The sequence below is a fragment of the Terrapene carolina genome, unplaced genomic scaffold (assembly GCF_002925995.2).
Source record: "Terrapene carolina triunguis isolate 2854851 unplaced genomic scaffold, T_m_triunguis-2.0 Scaffold58, whole genome shotgun sequence".
NCBI classification, from domain to species: domain Eukaryota; kingdom Metazoa; phylum Chordata; order Testudines; family Emydidae; genus Terrapene; species Terrapene triunguis.
Window position 1 is genome coordinate 108,787,717 of NW_020664409.1, and position 21,121 is coordinate 108,808,837.

The 21,121-nt window shown below is 44.8% G+C and overlaps 1 protein-coding gene across 1 annotated transcript in view; it reads left to right on the plus strand.

The window, feature by feature from the left end:
- The window catches only part of ADGRB1 (adhesion G protein-coupled receptor B1), a 279,184-nt gene that overhangs the window by 239,248 nt on the left and 18,815 nt on the right, over positions 1-21,121 (plus strand). Inside the window, exons 25-28 of the mRNA XM_024214406.2 lie at positions 3,926-4,024; positions 13,679-13,850; positions 15,024-15,119; positions 18,017-18,071. Coding sequence (XP_024070174.1) covers positions 3,926-4,024; positions 13,679-13,850; positions 15,024-15,119; positions 18,017-18,071 — 422 coding nt within the window. The remainder of the gene's footprint in view (positions 1-3,925; positions 4,025-13,678; positions 13,851-15,023; positions 15,120-18,016; positions 18,072-21,121) is intronic.

Consider the following 21,121-nt stretch of genomic DNA (forward strand, 5'->3'; position numbering starts at 1 on the left):
TGTAAATACTTGAGAGAGGAGGCAACTGGATTCACAAGGGGTGGGTGGGAAAGGTACAAGATTGACTATATCTGCAGCCCTGGGGAATTAAGTAGATGCCATATTAACATATCCATTGTAGAGGGGGATAAACCAGGGCTCCTAAATGATGGGCATTGCCTGGGATCCATTGGGATCTAGTGGATTAGGCACCATTGTAAGAGTCAAGGGTCTTGACTTTTTCTCCTGGTTGTAGTACAGAAGACCAGAGAGGCCAAGAATTCCATGGGCCGTGGAGTGTGATCTCGCCAGGCGCACTGCCCCCCATTCCCCAGAACTCAGAGACACAGAGCAATATGAGGAAAGAGGTGCTGCCTCCCCAGGGAAGGACGTTAGTCTCGAAGGCTGTTAAACCATCAGGTTAGCAGTGTTGCTGTAGCCATGTCAGTCCCAGGATATTAGAGAGACAAGGTGAGCGAGGGAATATCTTTTATTGGACCAATGTCTGTTAGTGAGAGAGACAAGCTTTCGGGCCACACAGAGCTCTTCTTCGGGTCTGTCTCTCTCCCCAACAATAGTTTGGCCAATAAAAGATATTACCACACCCACCTTTTCTCTCCAAACCATCAGCTTGACATTCATTTTATACCAGTAAGCAGGTACCAGGTGCCATGATCACCAAGTGCTAATTCAGAGAAATTGCTGCCAAGTTCCATGATCTTTACCATCGATTCACCGTGCAGTTAGTTCCCTTCAAAATCAAAGGATTTTACAGGATTCTTGGGCCCGAAGATGCCTTAACATGCCAGTGGCGTTGCAGTGTGAAAAATACAGCGAGAATACAGATTCTACTCCTGTAACTCAGCTGAAGTCAGCGGCTAATGGCGTTACGCCTGACTCACACGGGTGCAATGGAGGGCTTCTAATCCTCACTAAGAAATAAGAGGATTTTTAAAAAATTGACTTTTTGATTCAAGCTATTGAGGCTCCCAAATGGAATAGGTCATCGGTGAAACGAGGTGAGACGTTCTCTGGCAACCTGCCGGCAAGGACAATCTTTCCAGTTAGACAGCCCTGTTGATTATTTGCATAAGCACCTTTTTTTTCTGGCTTTACTTTGGGAAGAGAGGTGGCGGAGAAGAGAGGCAAAGAGCGGGGATGTTAAAACCTCCAGTCACCCTGTCTGCTGGAGGATAATTCCTCCGGGTGGGGAGTCAGTGTGTTTATTTAAAAATATTGTTATTCAGAGCTAGGCTGATATGTAACAGCTGAGGATCAGGCCCCTGATTCTTCTCTCGCACCAGGGCAAATCGTTGACATCAGTGGCTTTACGCCTGTATAACAGAGGGAAAGAGTGCAAGTGCACCATCCCTTATTGCTGGGGGGAAAAAGAGGGACCCGGGGAGCAACCTTCAGTGCACTGCCACACACTGCTGCTGCTAAAAGAGGGGGCTTTATTGCCTCCTCTACAAAGAGAGAACTAGAGAAAATACTTTAACCCCAAACAAGAGTCTGTGGCCAGATAATTACACTTGAAAGTGAATGTTCAGATAAGTCATTGATTGGATTAGCAGAGGAGAGAGTTATTGTCTTGCGCGCTCTCTCCCTCTCTGAGCAAAAACACCCCAAAGTCCTTATTTAAAAGATGCCAGCTGGTTATTGATCATACTGAATGTTATACTTTGAAAACAAAACTGACAAAGAAAACCCCCCCTTTTTTTCTGATGTTCTTTGTTGTTCCCCCCCCTTCTCCTCTTTTATCCTCTTTCGTTTCCATGTGTGCGTGTGTGCGTGCAATGATTTTAAACGTTCTCTGTGTTTAAAGATTTTGCCAATTTCATTTGCCTCTTGAAACACACCCATTAACCCTGAAACGCTCAGGGAACTGTGTCACATCTAGCCAGCCGCTTACAGTCTGGGCTTGGGAGCCGTGTTGGAAGGTAATTCTGGAGACCATCAAGACAATAACTGCACTGGAGATCTTTGGGTTTAGGCACTGGAGGGGAACTGGTAGAACCAGTGTCTTCTGTTTCTCTTGTAGCCAAGGCAAGAAGTATGGTTTGCTGTAGGAGAGAAAGCTATGTGACACTATAATAAGCACAAAACAATCCCTAACCTACAGTAGTTCTCATTAACAAGTCAACAGTCACCATACAGTGATATCTGAGATACAACAGTTTTTTCCCTATACTTAGAACAGGAAATAACTGTGATTATTGTGTTAATATTATTGGCAAATGTTGACTTTCTAATGGTAATGACCTCACACGCATACTGTACATGTTGGTGCTTAGGCCAAGATCTGCAAAGATATTTAAGCACCTAACTCCCACTGATTTCAGTGATTTCAATGAGGGTTAGGCACCTGTGTACCTTTGAGGATCAGGGCCTTATAGATGAGTGCAGATATATAGATAGCTAGATCAACACGCACAATCAGCCTGCACATCTGCATCAACACTGTGCACTAGAGCTGGGGAAAAGAGTATATCACGTTTTCAGTGAATACTCACTCCACATTGTCAATCAGTTCCCTATGGCCCAGTCTTATCCCTTTTGCGTTCACTTGCTGCAGACATTCAGCATTTGGGTTTTACTGATGCGTGGTCCTGTGTCCAGGCACAACACAGCTTGAATTGTGAATATCTGCTGTCAGTGTGTCGAGTAAAACAATTATAAAGATGTCAAATAAATTAAAATGGGGTCAGATTCTAATCCCTGTACACTGCGTAGTACCTTCCCCCACAAGTAGTGGCACTGAAATCAGTCACGCTACTCACGGCTTCAGGTGCTAGTCAATAAATGTATCACAATCCAGGCCCTCATGAATACTTTGGAAGAGATTGTGATCTGCTTGTGGTCTTTTAGCAAGCAGAAAAAGAAGCTAAATTCACTGAATACACTATTCACTATGATTATGTCCTTTGCTGTACTGCACATACTCCCCTCCCCCAAAAATAGACACATGTGGACCTGCAGTGCCATCTCCCTTTATGGACGGATTAAGGCCCTGAATCAGCAAAGTTCTTAAACGCATGCTTAACCTTACGCACATCAGTCATCCGATCTCTGTTCAGCAAAGCATTTAAACACATGCTTCATGGGAAGTACATGCTTAAGACCCGTTGAAGTCAATAGGATTTAAGCATGTGACTTGGCCTTCTTTGCTGAATCAGGGACTAAGGGCCAGATTTTTAAAGGTATCTAAAAATGCAGATAGGTGCCTAGAGGAATTTTCAGAAGTGCCTAGGCACCATTGATTTCAATGGGAATTGGGTGCCTAGGTGCTTTTGAAAATTCTACCAGGCATTATTAGGTCCCTACATACCTTTATAAATCTGGCCCTGAGTCACTGATGATTTGTTTCTTTCCTGTCACCGTCTGCTGCTAGGAAGGTATTTTGCCTGCTGGCTGAGCTAGCGCAGAAGGGACAGTGGAATAAGCATGTCGTCTACACCTCACTCTGCTTCACCAAACAAAATTAGCCAACACGGCGCTGGTCCCACAAGTCCTACTTCTTGCCTTTCAAGTGCAACACGCTGCAGCCAGGCCAGAAGCAAAAGCACCACAGAGAAAGGACAGACGGGGAGAGAAAATATGCTCAAGATCAAAAACATGCAAGCAGGCCTGGGAGGGTAACAAAAACATGCAGTAAAAGGTTACCACCAATAGAGGCACCAGAGGGTCGCCTTGAGACCGGCGGAACCTTTCCCAACACGGGTCCACCCACACCAGTGGCACCAGCGCAGCTCTTGACTTGACTTCATGCATCTGGAATGACACAGACGAGAGTTTTTTTCCTTCCTGTCTTTTGATCTCTTTGCTCAAACTGGGTGTGGTGTGGCTGGTTGGTTCCTTTTTTTCCTTTTCTTTTCTGTTCCTTTCTTCGTTTGTGTTCACAAGCAAAGTGTTTTGTTTTGTTTCAGTCTTTTGATTTTAATTGCAGTCAGATGGCAGTGCCTCTTTACGGCATGACGCTCAAATGTTCCAAGTGTGGAGTAGTTTCTTCTGCTGAAGTTTCGGCCACAGCCACCAGTAACGCCATGTTAGTTCCTCTAATTTCAACTTCTTTTCTTTCTTTCTTTCTCGCTTTCTTTATTTGATTTCCCTCTTTCATTTTATTCCCTGTTTGTTTTCTCTCCCCATGTCCCACCCACCCTCCTGCCTTCCCATCCCCTCGGGCCATAAGAAGTTAGAAGTGTAGGCTTCCTGAAATGTCCCTGGAACAAGGCCTGCAAGAGTTAAAGTCCTAGGGTAGATTGGACCCTACCGGGTGCTGAGCACTCCAGCAAAACACTTTGATATGTGCTTAAAGCAATGCAGGTGACTAACCCCACTGAAGTCAATGGGACTATTCATGTGCTTAAAGTTGAGCATATATCTACGGCCCTAAATTCAGCATAGCACTTGGGGCTTGACTCCTGATGGCAACACTCCCATTGACTTTAATAGCTCATCGATGCACAAATTAAAGACAGAAGGGGCCATTGTGATCATGTAGGCTGGTCTGCTGCTTAACACAGGCTGTAGGACTTCCCAGGCTCAAGCCCTTAGTCCCCAGTTTAGCAAAGCACTTAAGCATGTGCTTCAGTCCCATTCACTTCAGTGGAACAGACTGCTTAAAATTCAGCATGTACTGAAGTCTTCGTTGAATCAAGACTAAGTGTTTTTCTGGATCATGCAAGAGTGCTCATCACCTCGAAGGACAGAGCCCTTGGTTCGCTACATGTTCTTTGGCACAGAGAGTCTTATGGAAGCAGGGAGCTGTTTGAACTGGATTTAGACGCCTTTGGTTCAAGGGACACTGTCAAGTGACCAAACAAAATATTGTTAAATGTCGTAATTTTGATACTAACTGGTTTTGAGCTGGTTGAAAATTTAAAAAAGCATGAACACAGGGATGTTTTTGTTCTGCTGTTTTTTTAATGGATCAGGGTTTGGTTTTTTGAAAGTATCTGTAGAATGCTATTTTCAGCATTGGTTTTGTTTTGGTTTTTTTTCATTTTGATTGTAATTGACAAAATGAAATGTTTCGATTTTGAAATGATTTTTTTTTTCAAAAATGAATGGTTTTGATTTTAAAAAGTCCCCATCATTTGACTAAACTAACCAATCAAAATTTGCAATGGAAAAAACGAACCCAAAAAGTGGTTTTTGTTGAAAAACTTGGAAAAATTTCAAGAAATCAAAAAGGGTTTCTGAAAATTTTCATTTTTGAAAAATGACCACATTTCATCAAAATAATTTGAATAAAAAATTCCGATCAACTCTATTGACAGTTTAGATTTTTTGAAACTGCAAGGATTAAAAAAAATCATATTTATTTTTCATTGTTGATCCTGTGTTACTTTGTTCACCAGCTTGGATGGTGAAACTGTACTGGGTGTGACACTTGTGTGTTTCTAGTGAGTTTCACATACCAGTTCCTGTGAATTAGCACCACATCATGGCATTGCAGTTTCCTACCATTCAGGAGGAATGTTTAAATCTGGCAAAAATATGATCATTAATAAAAATGATATATTTCATGGAATAAAAATATAATTCATATTACGTTTTGTAAGCCACACTCCTTTTTTTTAAACAAATTCGAATATATTGTCCTGTTCTACTTGACATTGTTCCTTTGCAAAATACATGATCTAATTCATTTTCAAATTTAAAAAATATGGCTTTACAGGGCAGTTAGAAATCGCCATCTCCTACTGAGCCTGAGAGCTGCTCGTTTTACTTAATTGATTTGCTAAGTATCAGTAAAAGAATGTATATATGCCTTGTTTTCCTGGCAACAGAATAACAAAAGCAGTAAATTTCAGTGCAAGATTTTGTTTGCTGTGATCTTGCCTTTGATAAAGAACATCTGAGCACCTGAAGAAGAATTTGTATAGTTGGCCCCGACATCACTCCCATCATCCGCTTGGTTCTGCGGTTCATTATTATCATTTTGCCCACTCCAAATCTCTCGCAAACAAGGTCGTTAATGAGGCAAAGTCCTGGAGTAGCGGACCATGCCTCTTGTTGATATCAGTATTTCATTATGCTGGGCATTCAAGTCATTAATGCCAGGTTTGGGGCCAGCTTTGCCCTTTGATATTGCGGCCTTTGGATGAAAATTGCATGGGGCAGATCTAGACTCGATTCTTGGCTTCTCTCTGACTATAGCAGTGACTGTGGTGGTTGGTGGAGAAAGGCAGAGAAGGAATAGCAGTGCCTTGTTATTTCCATGTTTCTGTCTGGCACAGGCATCACCTGTCAGACCAGAAGGTTCCCTGGAGAGCAGAATGCATCTGGGATGATGGTGCATGAAAATACTCAGTAGGGTCTCCATTTGCTTGACTTTGGGGAGTTACAGTACTTTCTGACAGCTGGGTCATGAAAACACCCGTGCATCAGAGTGAAGAGGAGGCAGAAAAATAGGCATTTAGCACCAGTTGTTCCCCGACTGGGTAGAATCAAACCATACCACTGGTAGGGAGGGCTAGGTGGGAAGTGAGAGCAGAGCAAAGGTCAGGGGTACTGGACATTGCCAGGTTTCTTTTCTTGGGAAACACAGAAACAGTTGAGAAGGTGGAAAACTGTGGACCTCTTTGACCCATGAAGTGTAGGGCAAACGTGCCAGATGTGTCCTTTACCAAGTTGGCTTCCAGTTGTGGACTCTACTGCCATGCTGGGACTTCTCTTTAGCTGATTTGTCCCCGATCTGCCTGCTCCCTCATCCCTGGGCAAATGCTACCCTAAAATCTTTTGCCTTTGCCACCTTGGGAAGAGGTTTGATCTGAAAATGGGACTGCTATATATGGTCTTCTCAGCCATATCAATTCTTTGCATGTTTTCTATGAAAAAGGGGCTGCACTGCAGAAAATTGGAGTTACTGTTGTTTTGATTAGATAGCTAACTAGCTAGAACAGAGGTAGGCAACCTATGGCATGCGTGCCGAAGGCAGCACGCAAGCTGATTTTCAGTGGCACTCACACTGCCCGGGTCCTGGCCACCGGCCGGGGGGCTCTGCATTTTAATTTAATTTAATTTTAAATGAAGCTTCTTAAACATTTTAAAACCCTAATTTACTTTACATACAATAGTTTAGTTATATATTATAGACTTATAGGAAGAGACCTTCTAAAAACGTTAAAATGTATGACTGGCACGCGAAACCTTAAATTAGAGTGAATAAATGAAGACTCGGCACACCACTTCTGAAAGGTTGCCGACCCCTGCGCTAGAATTACTGTCCGTAAACATGCCACTTTGTATGACATGTTCAAAGACAGGGGCTGAAATACTGGCCCCAGGGAAGTCAATGGCAAAACTCCCATTGATTTCAGGTGCTCCAGAATCGATTTCATCCAGGATCCTTGCCCCCCCCCCCCACCAGTGAATCTCAGGCAAATAGGAAACATGGGACATCAGTTCGGGGGGAGTAGTTTACCAGCCCATGGTCGGTGTCCCTATTGAGAAACAAATTTTACCGCACGTTTTCTCCTCAGGATAGTTGGAATTTAAATGCCTTTTTAAACTCACGATACTTTTGTTAAACAAATACATGATTATTTGGGGTATTCATTTAGGAGAGGCTGTTCTTACGTTGTGCTGGAAACTTTGACAGGAGATTTCAAAGTCCACTGACATGAGGCTGTCCATGGATTTCAGTGGTCCTTGGATCAGTTCCTTATTTCCCAGTTTGCTTATGGAGGAACACCTGCGTCTTCTATTTATTTCAGTGGGAGCTGGGGATGCCAGAGCAGATCAGACCAATGGCCCATCTAGTCCAGTATCTTGTCTCCAACATTGCACAGCTGCTCCAGAGAAATGTGCAAGAAACCCCGCAGTAGGCAATTAAGGGATAACCTGCCGCCAAGGGAGAGTCTCTTCCTTCCCACTACCAACTTAGAATCAGGCTACTTATTTAGTTGCCAAAGTCTAGGCACTGACATTTGAAAGCCACAGCCGAAGCCTACTATAGTTGAAAGTTTTCCCCATTATGCAAGTGGCTGTTTAGGATTAAAAAGTGCTGCCACCCCTTACCGCTCCCCCCCTGCACACACCCATCTCCGGGATGGCTCTTGCTGGACTATCAAAGGGATGGAGGAGCTAAACATTAAAACAGTCCTAACCAACAGGCCTCCGTGTCTGCACGCTTTGAAGATTGCCCTGTTTATGTGATTTCCCTAGGAACAGGATGTAGAATCGTGAGGTCTCAGGTTACCTTTGGGCATGACTTATTCGATGAGTTGTGCCATGCCATGTCCTTTATGGCAGCTGCTTTCCTAGCCTCTCTCCTTCATTTAACTAGCGGCCACTACTTCCACCGAGACCCTAAGGCAGCTTGTTCTAGCTGTCAGGCCTTTCTTGGAGTCTGTCCTTTCAAGAGTGTCTCGGTGCTCGGTGCCGGGGAGTCCGTTTCTATTTTTCATTGATCAGGATGTGTTTCTCTATCCTCCAGAGATGCCTCTATCTGCTTCTTGATCTCAGAGCGTTTTCAGTCTTTTCTTGGCTCATGGTCACTTCCACAAAATTCTAGGTGCCTTCAGAGCCTGATTCTGTGGCCCTTACTAACCCTGAGTACCTCTTCCATGCTTGGTTAGTACCATCAATGGGACTACTCACCTGGGTAAATGCTATGCAACACAAGTAAGGAGTCCTGAATTGGACCCTCAATGTGAAGATGCTTCTTTGCCACTTCAGGCCCCTGTTTAGACTGGCAAAAAACAGCTTCTATATTTAGGTGTCAAAGTCCTGTCTCACTTAGCAGGACCTCGTGGTGCAATCTTTTGATTTGTAGATTTCGGGTAGATTTGTCAAGATGGCCATCGCTAATAAACTGTCTCGGAATGGTAGCCATCCCACAGCTAACTTATCATCTACTCAAGTGACTCCAAAGAAACTGTTCCATGTACTTGAGATGTTAGGTCTTGTGATCTTCCATTCATAGGGTTTAGAATCCAATTATTGAGGGAAGTACAGTTCCCTCAGGAGCAATTGTGTGGAGATGGGCAGTCATATCCTGATGGCTCCATTAGAACTTGTTGGTTGCAAACCCAAATGTTAGCTTCTTTTCTGACATTCTTGGGGGACTCATCCTGCAGGAGGGTGGCTTGGAAAGAGGAGTGGGATTGTGATGCTTATGGACTTCTCTCAAGAGGGTCCCTAAAACGGAGACAACAACTTATTCCCCTAGGGCAATGGTTATGTCCCCAACTTGAGCTGAGCAGGAGAAAGCATGGTGCTGGTAGTCTGTGAACCACTTTTCCTACAACTGGACAGTCATAGAACTAGAGAAGCATTTGGGTTAGGATGGACTTCCATAAGATCAGCTAATCTCTACCCTCTGCATCAGGGCAAGACTGACATTACTATCCCTAAATCTTCCCTGATGGATGTGTGTCTGGTCCCAGCCTTACTTGTCTCCAGCTTTGGCAGTTCCACCTCCCTTGGCAGCTTTTTCCATAGCCTGAGCTGCTCTTTGAGTTATTAACTTTATTTCCTGCTGCAGCTTTATCCCATTAATGCTTGTTCTGTCATCCTAAAGCAATGAGAATAATTGATCTCAGTCCTCTTTGTAACATGCCGTTACATCCCTGAAGACAGTCATTGTGTCTTCTTGCCTTAGTCTTCTTTTCTCTAGGCCCAGTCCTCTTAAACTTTCATCATTGTAGATCTTTGTTTCCCAAACTTTTTTTGTCATTTGTGGCACTCTCCTCTGAATTCGTCCCAGTTTATCTTTGTCCCATGGCAAAAATGGAGTTCTTAGAGCTGTCGATAATAGAGAATGAAACAGGGCATCTACTGGGGGTATAGTGTTGGTGAACATCCTCTGATTAAAGACCATGACATGTCCCTGCTTTTGACAAGGCCGAATATGGTCCCACGTGTGCAGCCCTACTAGGCTTTGCTAGCTTTTCATTTTATGTCCTGTTGAAGAAACGTGAGGGCCACAGTATTGTAGAGACGTGTTGTCATATGACATCATAAGGTTACATCATTGTGCTGTGTTGTGGCATCCGCACATCCTGACATGATACCATTGCTCTGGATCATACGGTGCTGCAGCAGCATGATGCCATGACATAATGTCTCTGGGCTGTCATGTAGCAGTGTTGGACCATGATCATGCCTTGTTAAAGCAGCATCCTAGTTCAATGATCCAATGGCACAGGACCCAAGCTATAATGTCACTGCAATCCACACGAGGAGAATATGGGTCTTTGTCCCCTCTAGTGCATGGGATACATACATAAGAGGATAAAAGCCTACCTCAGCTGCCAGCCAAAAGTCTTATTTCTTGATCTCAAGCCATAAAGGTCTTCAGTTTAATCCCCTCTGAAAACCCATGAAAGAGGGCTGTTATATAACCATATTGCACCACAGCACCATTAGTTAGCAATACCATCATGTCACGTTGCAATCCAATGTCATGATGTGCTGACATAGCACCTAAGTATTATGATGTTGCATAGGCCCTGAGAGTTATATCAAGACCCCTGAAGGCTTCATGGATGCCAAAGCACCTAATAAGAAACAGGACAGTCCTAAAGATATAATATGTGTTAATCGCAGTACAGAGCCAATGCACAGGAGGTGGAATTAAGGGCACGCTCCTTTCAGGCCTGTTTTTCTTTCCTTTTTTTCTTTCCCTTGTTTTTTTTTTTTTTTTTTCTTAAGCCCCAGGCTTGACGCGTGTTTTAAAAAAAAACCAACACAACCCTTTTGCATTTAATACTTCAAAAGCTAAGCAGAGCTGTGAAAGTGAAATCAGAGTAATTTATAGCCCATTGCCATCTGCCACCTGGGAGAAAAATTGTGCATTATATGTCAAGCAACATTTCCATAATATTTGTAAGGGATGAATATTGCTGAGAAGGCCCCCGGAAGATGAAGCAGAAAGTTGGGCCCGATGCTCAGATGGTGTGTCGGCATAGGTCCATTGAAGTCAATGTAGCTATACTGATTTACACCAGCTGTGGATCTAGCCCATGGTTATTTTAATCATGATTCTTCTGGTTAATGTCTGGGGGGATGGGGGGATCGGGGAAGCAGGCTGTATCTGCTGTGTAGTGACAGCTCTAAAGATTGTTTGTGGTGAGAATCGGAGAGAGGTCCAACAGAATGTCTTGACTAAGAGGGACAGGAGAACAGTCACACGTGGAAAGGATGTAGACTCCAGGGAAGAAGAGGGATTGTTTAAGGTGATCCCACTGCAGTCTTGGGCCGTTGTGTCTGAGTTTGGGAGGACAGCTTCAGCCCTGACTCCTCGCTGAGTCGGTTTGTGTCCACGCATGCACATCACGGGAGTCGTTTATGGAGCTGGTGTTGGCACTAGTGTGAATCAGAAGCAACTCCACTGAAGGCAGGAGAGGTATGCTAGTGTAAATGTGATCAGAACCAGGCCCGTGGTACTGGTATTAGAAACAGGCCTGAGCCAAATCCCTAATCTAGCCCCAACTCTGAACTCTGGATCTGAGTCCAAACTTTGTTTGCATTTAATGTTTGGACTCGGCCTGTTACAGAGACAGTTTCAAGCTGCCGAATCTCATCCAAAGCCAGGTTTGTGGTTCAGATCTGAGCTATGGTTCAGGCCTGTTGCTGTAGCCAGAGCCTGTTGTGTGCTTTTCTGCTAATGTCCTTAATGTAGCCGTTCCTATGTGTCGGGAGTGTGATAGGCCAGGGAACTCCAGCGGGCAGAGTAGTCTGATATCACCCAATCCAGTGCCCTCTCTTTCCCCTTGTTCTCTCTAGTCACCAGAAGTATGGTGAGCAACTTGAATGAGCTGTTTTGCCCAGCCAGACAGCTGGTGTGTCGGATATTCTGATCCTGGCATGGAATACACCTGTGGAATCCTGTCATCAGGCAAATCTCATTTTTCCATTTGGCTTTTCTGCCACTTCAGTTTTGTTCTCCCCACACTTGTTCTCCAGTCAGCTTCATTAACATCATGTTGCAAATGGTGATTCTGAGAGGTTTCTGTTATCAGATGCTCTCAGCCAACTGCGGGGGGGGGGGGGGGGTGAAGCAGGAGGGGGAATAAAAACACTTGTCTGGTTTATGACTATGCTGAAAAACTACAGTATGTCTGCCAAAAATTGGGCATTCAAGAGTCAGTCCTAAACTTTCCACTCAATGTCCTATGTGCAGTTATAGGGCATGCATATCATGTTACGGCTCTTTCCTTACATGGTAACACAAAACCCTCTACTTGGTGGAGAAAGGGCAATTACACAGGAAGTGACCTGCTCTTTCAGGTTGCTGGTTAATTGCACCAGTAGCTCCTAAATTCATGAACTCAAGCCTGGACTGGTGTGCAGCAATGCTGATGTATAATTATTAATGACAGAAATAACCCATCACTGCAATCTACCATCATTGCAGTGGGAAGTCCTTGGGGGTTGTGCCTGGATAACGAGTGAGTGTAAATTGGGTTAGAACTTACTTGGCCATGTGTCATTAAATGGTCAGTGGTTCCCATGTAAGTGCTGCAAAGTGTGAATCATGATATCTGTCCTATAATAGGCCATGTTACCTATCTATGTGTCTTTACGTATAGGTCAAGATTTTCTACCCAGAAAAGTTTGAGGTCCACTTGTTATTTCCGTCTCTGTGTGTACTCTTGCTATGCTTCTATTGTAGATAGAGTCCCATGGTTCCCTCTGTGCACCGCTGTCCCCAAATGTTTAGAATTAAAGTTGAGTCCATTTCCTATGTATTGCCACAGTCTGCACTGATTTGGCTCCCTTGGTGGCAAAGAGGTCAAGCATGGTCCATGGAGACGGAAATGCCTTCTCATTTCTAGAGGTGGTCTGGCCAGTTCAGACCTGGAGCTCCTGGTTGGGGTAGTGCAGGGATGCTCACCTTCCAGATGACTGTGATGTACAGTATCCCTGCCACGACTAAACAGATGACTTGAATCCTACGAGCCATCAAGCCAGTACTACTTTCACTTGCAAGAATAGCTTAAGGTTCATCAGATAGAACTGGTTCCAGTTTTCCAGGGTGTTTATTTAGCAAGGTCCCATCTGTACCCAGTAGCCCCTCGTTAACAGATAACAGGATTCAGGTGCCAGCAGCCTCCTTAGTTATCTGGCTATTTGTATGTGGGGAACATTTGATGGAGGGCAAGAAGTGCTTCCAGGAGCTTACTGTCCAGGCTCAAATCTGTCCTTGTCAGCTTAGCCACCCGAACCCTCCAAATAAAACCCCACGTGATACTGATTTACTGAGTGCCGTGACAGTCCAGGCACCAGTAGCCATTAGCTAAGTGTTGATGGCCATCAAGGCAACCTGGCTTCTCCTGTAGATGTTCCACTCCCCTCTTGCAACATACAGTGGCCGCATCTTCTCTCCGCTCCTTGGACAATACCACTGGTGTGATTAACAGTGTGGAGTGGGAGGGGCATGAGGGGGACATGATATGCCTGCCTCCTTCCTTCCCACCCCGAATTTCTGTGCATGCTTGCACCACTGAGCCATAGTCCCCTCGAAGTGTCTGCCGCCTGCTCTCAGAGCATGAATGTGATGAGCAAAGCAGCCTCCTGCGTCCCTGAGGGAGCTCAGAAATCACCCAAAATGAGTCCACTGTTACTGAGAAAAATTCTTCAGCAACCCTTTGGGATCAGGAGGCTGAATTGGCTCCCACGAGTGATCACAATGTTTAACTGGCTGGGGATGAAGCTGAACTCGGATTTGCTTTCTCTTCCCTGACAGGGCGTCCCTTTGGAGCTCCTGCGTGGTCCTACCTCTGCTGGCGCTGACCTGGATGTCTGCGGTTCTGGCAATCACGGATCGGCGGTCGGCGCTCTTCCAGATCCTCTTCGCTGTCTTTGACTCCCTGGAGGGCTTTGTCATTGTGATGGTTCATTGCATCCTGAGACGAGAGGTGGGCCCCGCCAGTGATTCCTACTGCACAGCCCAGAGGGCTGCGTGTGACCCGTCTACCGGAGGCCAGATTGGGAATGGCAGCCTTCCTGCAGTCTCTCTGGGGATTCCACCGATCCCTTGAGCTGTGGGCCATGACATTCAGCTACACAGACGTCACAGTGATGAGTGTGACAGAAGTGCCTGGACAGATGGATGGATAGGTGGACGTCACGCTGAAAACGTACAGTGGAGCAGAGTTTTGGGGACAAGCCTCGTTTAGTTTATCATTGGTCCAAAATTTAGGTTTTGTTTTTTAAAAAAAAAAGGTTCTACAAAACCTAGGATTTGCAGAAAAGTTTTCATCCATGTTTAAAGACAATATCAACAAAAAACAAGTCTGTTTTCTAGGGTTGTATTGAAATAGTCCCCAGCAGTGTTGGAAACCCAAACACTGCATATATGGTGCCAGTTTATGGGAGCCATAAGTTAAACTTGACTATGAGCAGAAAGTGAAACTTTTTTTTACTTTAAACCAGTGAACTCCATCCATGATGAAAAGTTACATTCCTTTTTTTTTAAGTTCTTTCCATTGCAATAAAATGAGGTGTCATTAATAACATTGACAAGGAGCTTTTTTATTTATATATGTGCATGTTACTTTGATATAATTCCTTTCAATTAAGTGGGCCTGATAGATTCAGTGGAATTGCACCAGGGATTGGCCTAGCCCAGAGTCTTTTCATTAATTTCATTATCCGTTTAGGCCCTTTCATTGCGGTCGTTAGGAGTTTTCCCATTGATTTCAGTGAGTTTTCGATGACACACAATATGCACACAGTATAGACTCTTGATCTGACATTATATATCCCTATGTCATGATTTATGCAACAGGGTCCTTTGTAAATATCATGGGTTACAGAATAAATTCATGGTTATTCCTGCCTAGGCAAATCCAGCAACTAACTACTTTGGAAGCTATCCCATGTAATAACCCTGTAAGCATGTAGGAACCTGGAGTTGCTGTGTTGGTGTGTCAGATATGTGTCCTCTCAGCCCCTCTGAAGTCATTGTGTAAGCCCTAAACAAACCCATGTGAGCATTACAGACTATCCCCAGCAGGGCTGTATGCTCCTTTGCTTTAAACAGTGCCTCTGTCTGACTCAGTCTTGTGCAAATCCGTTTCCCCCGGCAGGTCCAGGATGCAGTGAAGTGCCGAGTAGTGGACCGTCAAGAAGAGGGCAACGGAGACTCGGGAGGGTCGTTTCAGAACGGACATGCTCAGCTAATGGTAGGATAAAGTGCCACCCGCTCGCTTGCCAAGGGACTCGGTGCTTTTAGCCTCGATCCAATGAACAGAGGGCTCTGTTTCAACATCTTAAGCTTAGCTGTCATCACTCTCCTTCTTTTAAATCTATGATTGGATCATGCGGGAGCTTGGGTGAGCCTCAGTTTCACCAATTTATAGCTCCAGTTCCCTTCATAACAATCAGGATCCCATCCCTCTCCCGCCCAGGCCTATGCAAGCACTGGGGCTGTTTTGTTGTTCAGATAAACCAGATCCTTTCGGTCTAAGGATGACAAACCCCACATGCACCTGCTTTCCCATAAAAGAAATTTCCCAGGCCTTTCTACCTCTGACAGGCTGCATGTCCTGTCCAGCATGGTGGTAGGAGACAGCGGTTTAATACCTATTCGCTCAGAGCATGTCACATCGTAGTCATGATTTTCAAGACATCCTTTCTGAGGAGACTTTCTTTCTCCGAAGTACTTTTCTTCCCCATTTCAGTAACGTTCCTTTCTGGGTGCTCATTTTAAGCTCATTTTGTGCAAAGATAGAAAACGTCATCCTGTTACGTGAGTCCTTTAAAACTGGACTAGATAAAGCCCTGGGAGAAGATGCTGTAGGGAACAATCCTGCATTGGCCCCTTCGCGATGGACTGGATGTCCTAACCTAAGAGGTCTTTCTTGTCTCTGATTTCTAAGCTTTAGGTAAGAAGGTCAATCCCACAGTTTACAAGATTTTTCCCAGGCTCCAAAACAGGCCGGTTGGGGCTTTCCTCTATCCTTCTGCCTGAGTGTCCAGCCAGTCAGGCCCATAGATGCAACATAGATTCATAGAGCTAAAGGCTAGAGGGGACCATTAGATTATCTAGTCTGACCTCCTGTATAGCACAAGCCATAAAATTTCACCCAGCTTGCCCCATATTGAGCCCAATAACTAAAGCTGATCTTCCAGAAAGGCATCCAGTCCTGAGTTGAAGACATCAAGAGAGAGAATCTACCACTTCCCTTGGTAGTTTGTCCCAGTGGCTAATCACTCTCACTGTTAAACATTTGTACCTTATTTCTAATTTGAATTTCTCTGGCTTCAGCTTCTAGCCTTTTGTCCTTGTGGTGCCTTTCTCCGCTAGATGAAGGAGCTCCATGCGACCCGGTGTTTTGTCCTGGTGAAGGTACTTGCACGCTGTCATCAAGTTACCTTCTTTTTGATCTGTTGAACAGATGGAGCTTGTCAAGTCTCTCATTATAAGCCCTCCTCGCCAGCCCTCCGATCACTTTTGTGGTTCATTTCTGCGCTCTCTCCAACTTTTCAGGGCCCTTTTTAACATACAGACATGAGAACTGGCTGCGGTATTCCAGTATTGCTCTTGCCAATGTCGTGTACAGAGCTGAAATCACCTCCCTGCTCCTAGTCACTGTTCCCCTATTTCGACATCCAAGGATGGCAGGAGCCCTCTTTGCGACAGCATCGCACTGCGAGCTTCTGCTGAGCTGCTTGTCCGCTCTCACCCCTAGATCCTTTTCAGCGTCTTTGCTTTCCAGAATACAGTTCCCCCATTCTGTAGGTATGACCTGCAGGCCTTGTTCCTAGATGGAGAACTTTGCATGTGACTGTATTAAAATACATTTTGTTTCACGGGGCCCCGCTCCACAAGCCATTCAGATCACTCTGCCGGACTGTAGTGTCCTCGTCATTATTTATCACTCTACCAATCTTCTATCACCTGCAAATTTTACCAGCAGTGATTTTATATTTACTTACAGATCATTGATAAAAATATTGAATAGCATCGGCCCCAGTAGCAATTCCTGCAGCATCCCACTAGAAACACCCCCATTCAACGAGGATTCCCCATTGACAGCTAATTGTAAAGAGCTGTCAGTTAGCCAGTTCCTAATCCAGTTAATGTGGGCTGTACTGATATTGTATAGTGGTCATTTTTGAATCAGAACATTGAGAGATACTAAGTCAAATGCCTTACAGAAGTCTGTGTCTATTATACCTACGCTGTTGCCTTTATCAACCAACCTTGTCATCTCATCAAAGAATGAAATCAAGTTTGTTTGACGAGACCTATTTTCCATAAAAGCATGTTGATTGGCATTAATTATAATCCTAGCCTTTAATTTGTTATCAGTCGAATCCCACATCAGCTTTTCTATTCTTTTGCATGGGATTGATGTCGGGCTAACCAGCCTATGGTACCTAAGTCATCCTTCTTGCCAATATCATTAGCACCTTGCCAGTCTTCTGGTGTTTCCCCAACATTTCAAAATGTATTAATAATTAACATCAGCAGGTTAGAGATCTCCTCAGACAACTCTTTTAGTTGTGCAGGTTAGCTGGGCCTCCTGATTTCAAAATGTCTATCCCTGGTAGGTGCTGTTTAACATCCTCCTTAATTACTAATGGACTGGAAAGTACCACAACATCCTCCTGTGGTACCAGCACATCATCCTGCTGCTTAGCACATCTAGAATGGAAATATTTATCCAACACCTGTCTTTTCCACATCGCTATTAACACGATTACATGGATGCCCATGTTCTGGTGTGACTCCATTTCTCCCATTCTCTGGGATGATGGCAACCAAGTGATTCAAGGCAGGGCCTAGTTTAGGGGAGAGGAGGGCTGCATCTGGCTGCTTTTGGCATCCCCTGCTCAGGCATCCCCTGCTCCTGTTTGGGAGGGGCTGTGTCTTCTATCTCAAGGCCATTAGGCAGAGAGTCTGATTCCAAAGCGCTGAGCCAAGCCCTTGTTCGCGCCATTCTGTCTGGATTTTTATTGCTTTGTGTGTGGTCCATGAGTAGAAACGTTCATTGGATTCCAGGTTGCCTTCCCTTCTCCTCTTCCCCCCCCCCCCGCCCCGTTGACCACGCCCTCTGCTTTCTCTGTCTTTCAGACCGATTTTGAGAAGGATGTGGATATGGCTTGTAGATCAGGTGAGCACATCACAGGTGAGAAATCAACAAGTGACCTGGTTTGGGGATTGAACTTGGCCATTTTTTTTTCCTTACTATTTGTGTTGTGTCTACGTCCCCTCAGTGGCTTGTGTGTATGTGTATGGGCTGTCCTCACTCCCGCCCCCACCTCAAGAAAATTCCTAACTCCGCCCCTTCGCTTTGCTTATCCCCTCCCTCACCCACGCCTTGCTTGGCCTCTTGGCTAAGGTCAAGCCTCACCTTGATTTAACACCTTTTATCCAGAGCCTATGCCCTGCCTGGCAGGGGTGGTGGGATCCATGATCTTCTCCATCTCTCACTACTGGGTCCTGATTTTGTCTTTGCTCATAGAGTCATCTCTGGGGCTGGCCTCATACCCCTCAGGTGTCCTGAGAAATGGGTGTAAATCTGGAGCATCCTCCCCCAAATCCATAAATGGACAATTGCCCTCTGGGTCCATCCATACCAGCAACCACTTGGGCAGTCATAGATCAGACTGTGCTTGAGGACATGGCCCACCCCCTCCCACACACAACCATTCATTGCAGCTCTGCAGATCTGCATGGGCCAGCAGTCCCTGCTGCCACAACCCCTCCTCAGTCGCTCCCGTTTGTCTCATGCCCACTGTGCTGTCTCTGAAAGTGCTGTCCGGAGTCTGCTGTGTTGCCTGTTCCTCTTTGCAGGTTCTGTTCCCTCCTGCCCTTGGCACGCCTGACCAGCTGGCTGATTTTAATCAAACCTTTTGCAGAATTTCCGACTCTCATTGGCTCGCCCAGATGCCTCCCCTTTCCCAAGCAAGAGTTTTCCCAGCTCACTTGGCCCTTGTGTATAATTCACATCTTCCAAACCAGGATCTCCCTCTAGCTGCCATGGACTTTGCATCCTGTGTGCTCATTTAGGGGGCATCACAGAAGAGTTTATCTATCTATCTATCTATCTATCTATCTATCTATCTATCTATCCCCATACACCCCCTCTTCTATCTATCTATCTCCATACACCCCTCTTTTATCTATCTATCTATCTATCTATCGATCCCCATACACCCCCTCTTCTATCTATCTATCTATCTATCTCCATACACCCCTCTTTTATCTATCTATCTATCTATCTATCTATCTATCTATCTATCTATCCCTATCCACCCCTTCTATCTATCTATCTATCTATCCCCATACACCTCCTCTTCTATCTATCTATCTATCTATCTATCTATCTATCTATCTATCTATCTCCATCCACCCCTTCTATCTATCTATCTATCTATCTATCTATCTATCTATCTATTTATCCCCATACACCACATCTATCTATCTATCTATCTATCTATCTATCTATCTATCTATCCCCATACACCCCCTCTTCTATCTATCTATCTCCATACACCCCTCTTTTATCTAATCTATCTATCTAACTATCTATCTATCCCCATACACCCCTCTTCAATCTATCTATCTATCTATCGATCCCTATACACCCATTCTTCTATCTATCTCCATACACCCCTCTTTTATCTATCTATCTATCTATCTATCTATCTATCTATCTATCTATCTATCTATCCCCATACACCCCTCTTCTATCTATCTATCGATCCCCATACACCCCCTCTTCTATCTATCTATCCCCATACACCCCTCTTCTATCTATCTATCTATCTATCTATCTATCTATCGATCCCCATACACCCCCTCTTCTATCTATCTATCTCCATACACCCCTCTTCTATCTATCTATCTATCTATCTATCTATCTATCTATCCCCATACACCCCTTCTATCTATCTATCTATCTATCTATCTATCTATCTATCTATCTCCATACACCCCCTTCTATCTATCTATCCCCATGCACCCCTCTTCTATCTATCGATCTATCTATCTATCCCCATACACCCCCTCATCTCTATCTATCTATCTATCCCCATACACCTCCTCTTCTATCTATCTATCCTCATACACCCCCATCTCTCTCTCTATTTATCTATCCCCATCCACCCCTTCTATCTATCTATCTATCTATCTATCTATCTATCTATCTATCTATCCCCATACACCCCCTCATCTATCTATCTATCTATCTATCTATCTATCTATCTATCTATCTATCTATCTATCTATCCCCATACACCTCCTCTTCTATCTATCTATCTATCTATCTATCTATCTACCTATCTATCTATCCTCCTTACCCTCATGATATTAATTCCACAGTCTCTTTCTGTCTATACCTTATTCAGGGTCTGTCTCTTTCTCCTCTCTCTCACACCGTATTTCTAGCGTGCTCTCTCCCGCTCTCTCTCCCCTTCCTTTCTGATGCTGAGGACCTGACTTTCAAAAAGGCAGGTGCAAAAATGGATGCTCTCAAGAGTGTGCCCGAGGTGCGCACATGATGGCCTCAGATGTGCACACAAGGCAGGTATTTGCACATACAGCTGGCTAATTGGGCATGTGCTCACTGGTCATGCCCAGTTTGCGTGCACAATAGTGTGCTTTTGAGAATCAGGTCCTGAAAATCAGTGCCAGGCTCCTCCGGTGCAGGAGATTGCCTTGTGCTGCCGTAGAGTCTCTGGCTCCTGGATTGGGTCTCCCCGAGCAATGGGAGGGAGCCTTTTGGTGTCAGGTGACTCCAGGACAGAAGACCCCTGATCTCCACCTCTGCTCACTAACCTGGCCTGGTTTTCTTTGCCAGCAGCCAGCTGTACAAGTCTTCAAACCCCAGCGGACAAGAAATGAAATAATCCCAATTTGTTGTGCGCCACAGCCTCGAGACAGGACCTAAACGCCACCCCTGGGGAAGCCAAAGCATGCAGCGAGCTCCCGTGCACAAAGCATGTCCCAAGTGCTTCCTTGAATACAAGCCACAGTGTAAAAAAAACACCCAACAACCCACTGGCTGTGGCTTTTGCTGAAAGGGCGTTGTTAATAAAGCACCGATCCTGATACCTTAACAAGGATGGGCTGGGTCCAAGCCAACATGTGGCATTTTCACTTAGAGTCAGTGGCAGAATTTGGCCCATGCATGGGGCCAAAGCAAAGTTATATCCTAGCGCTGTTCTCTGGCAA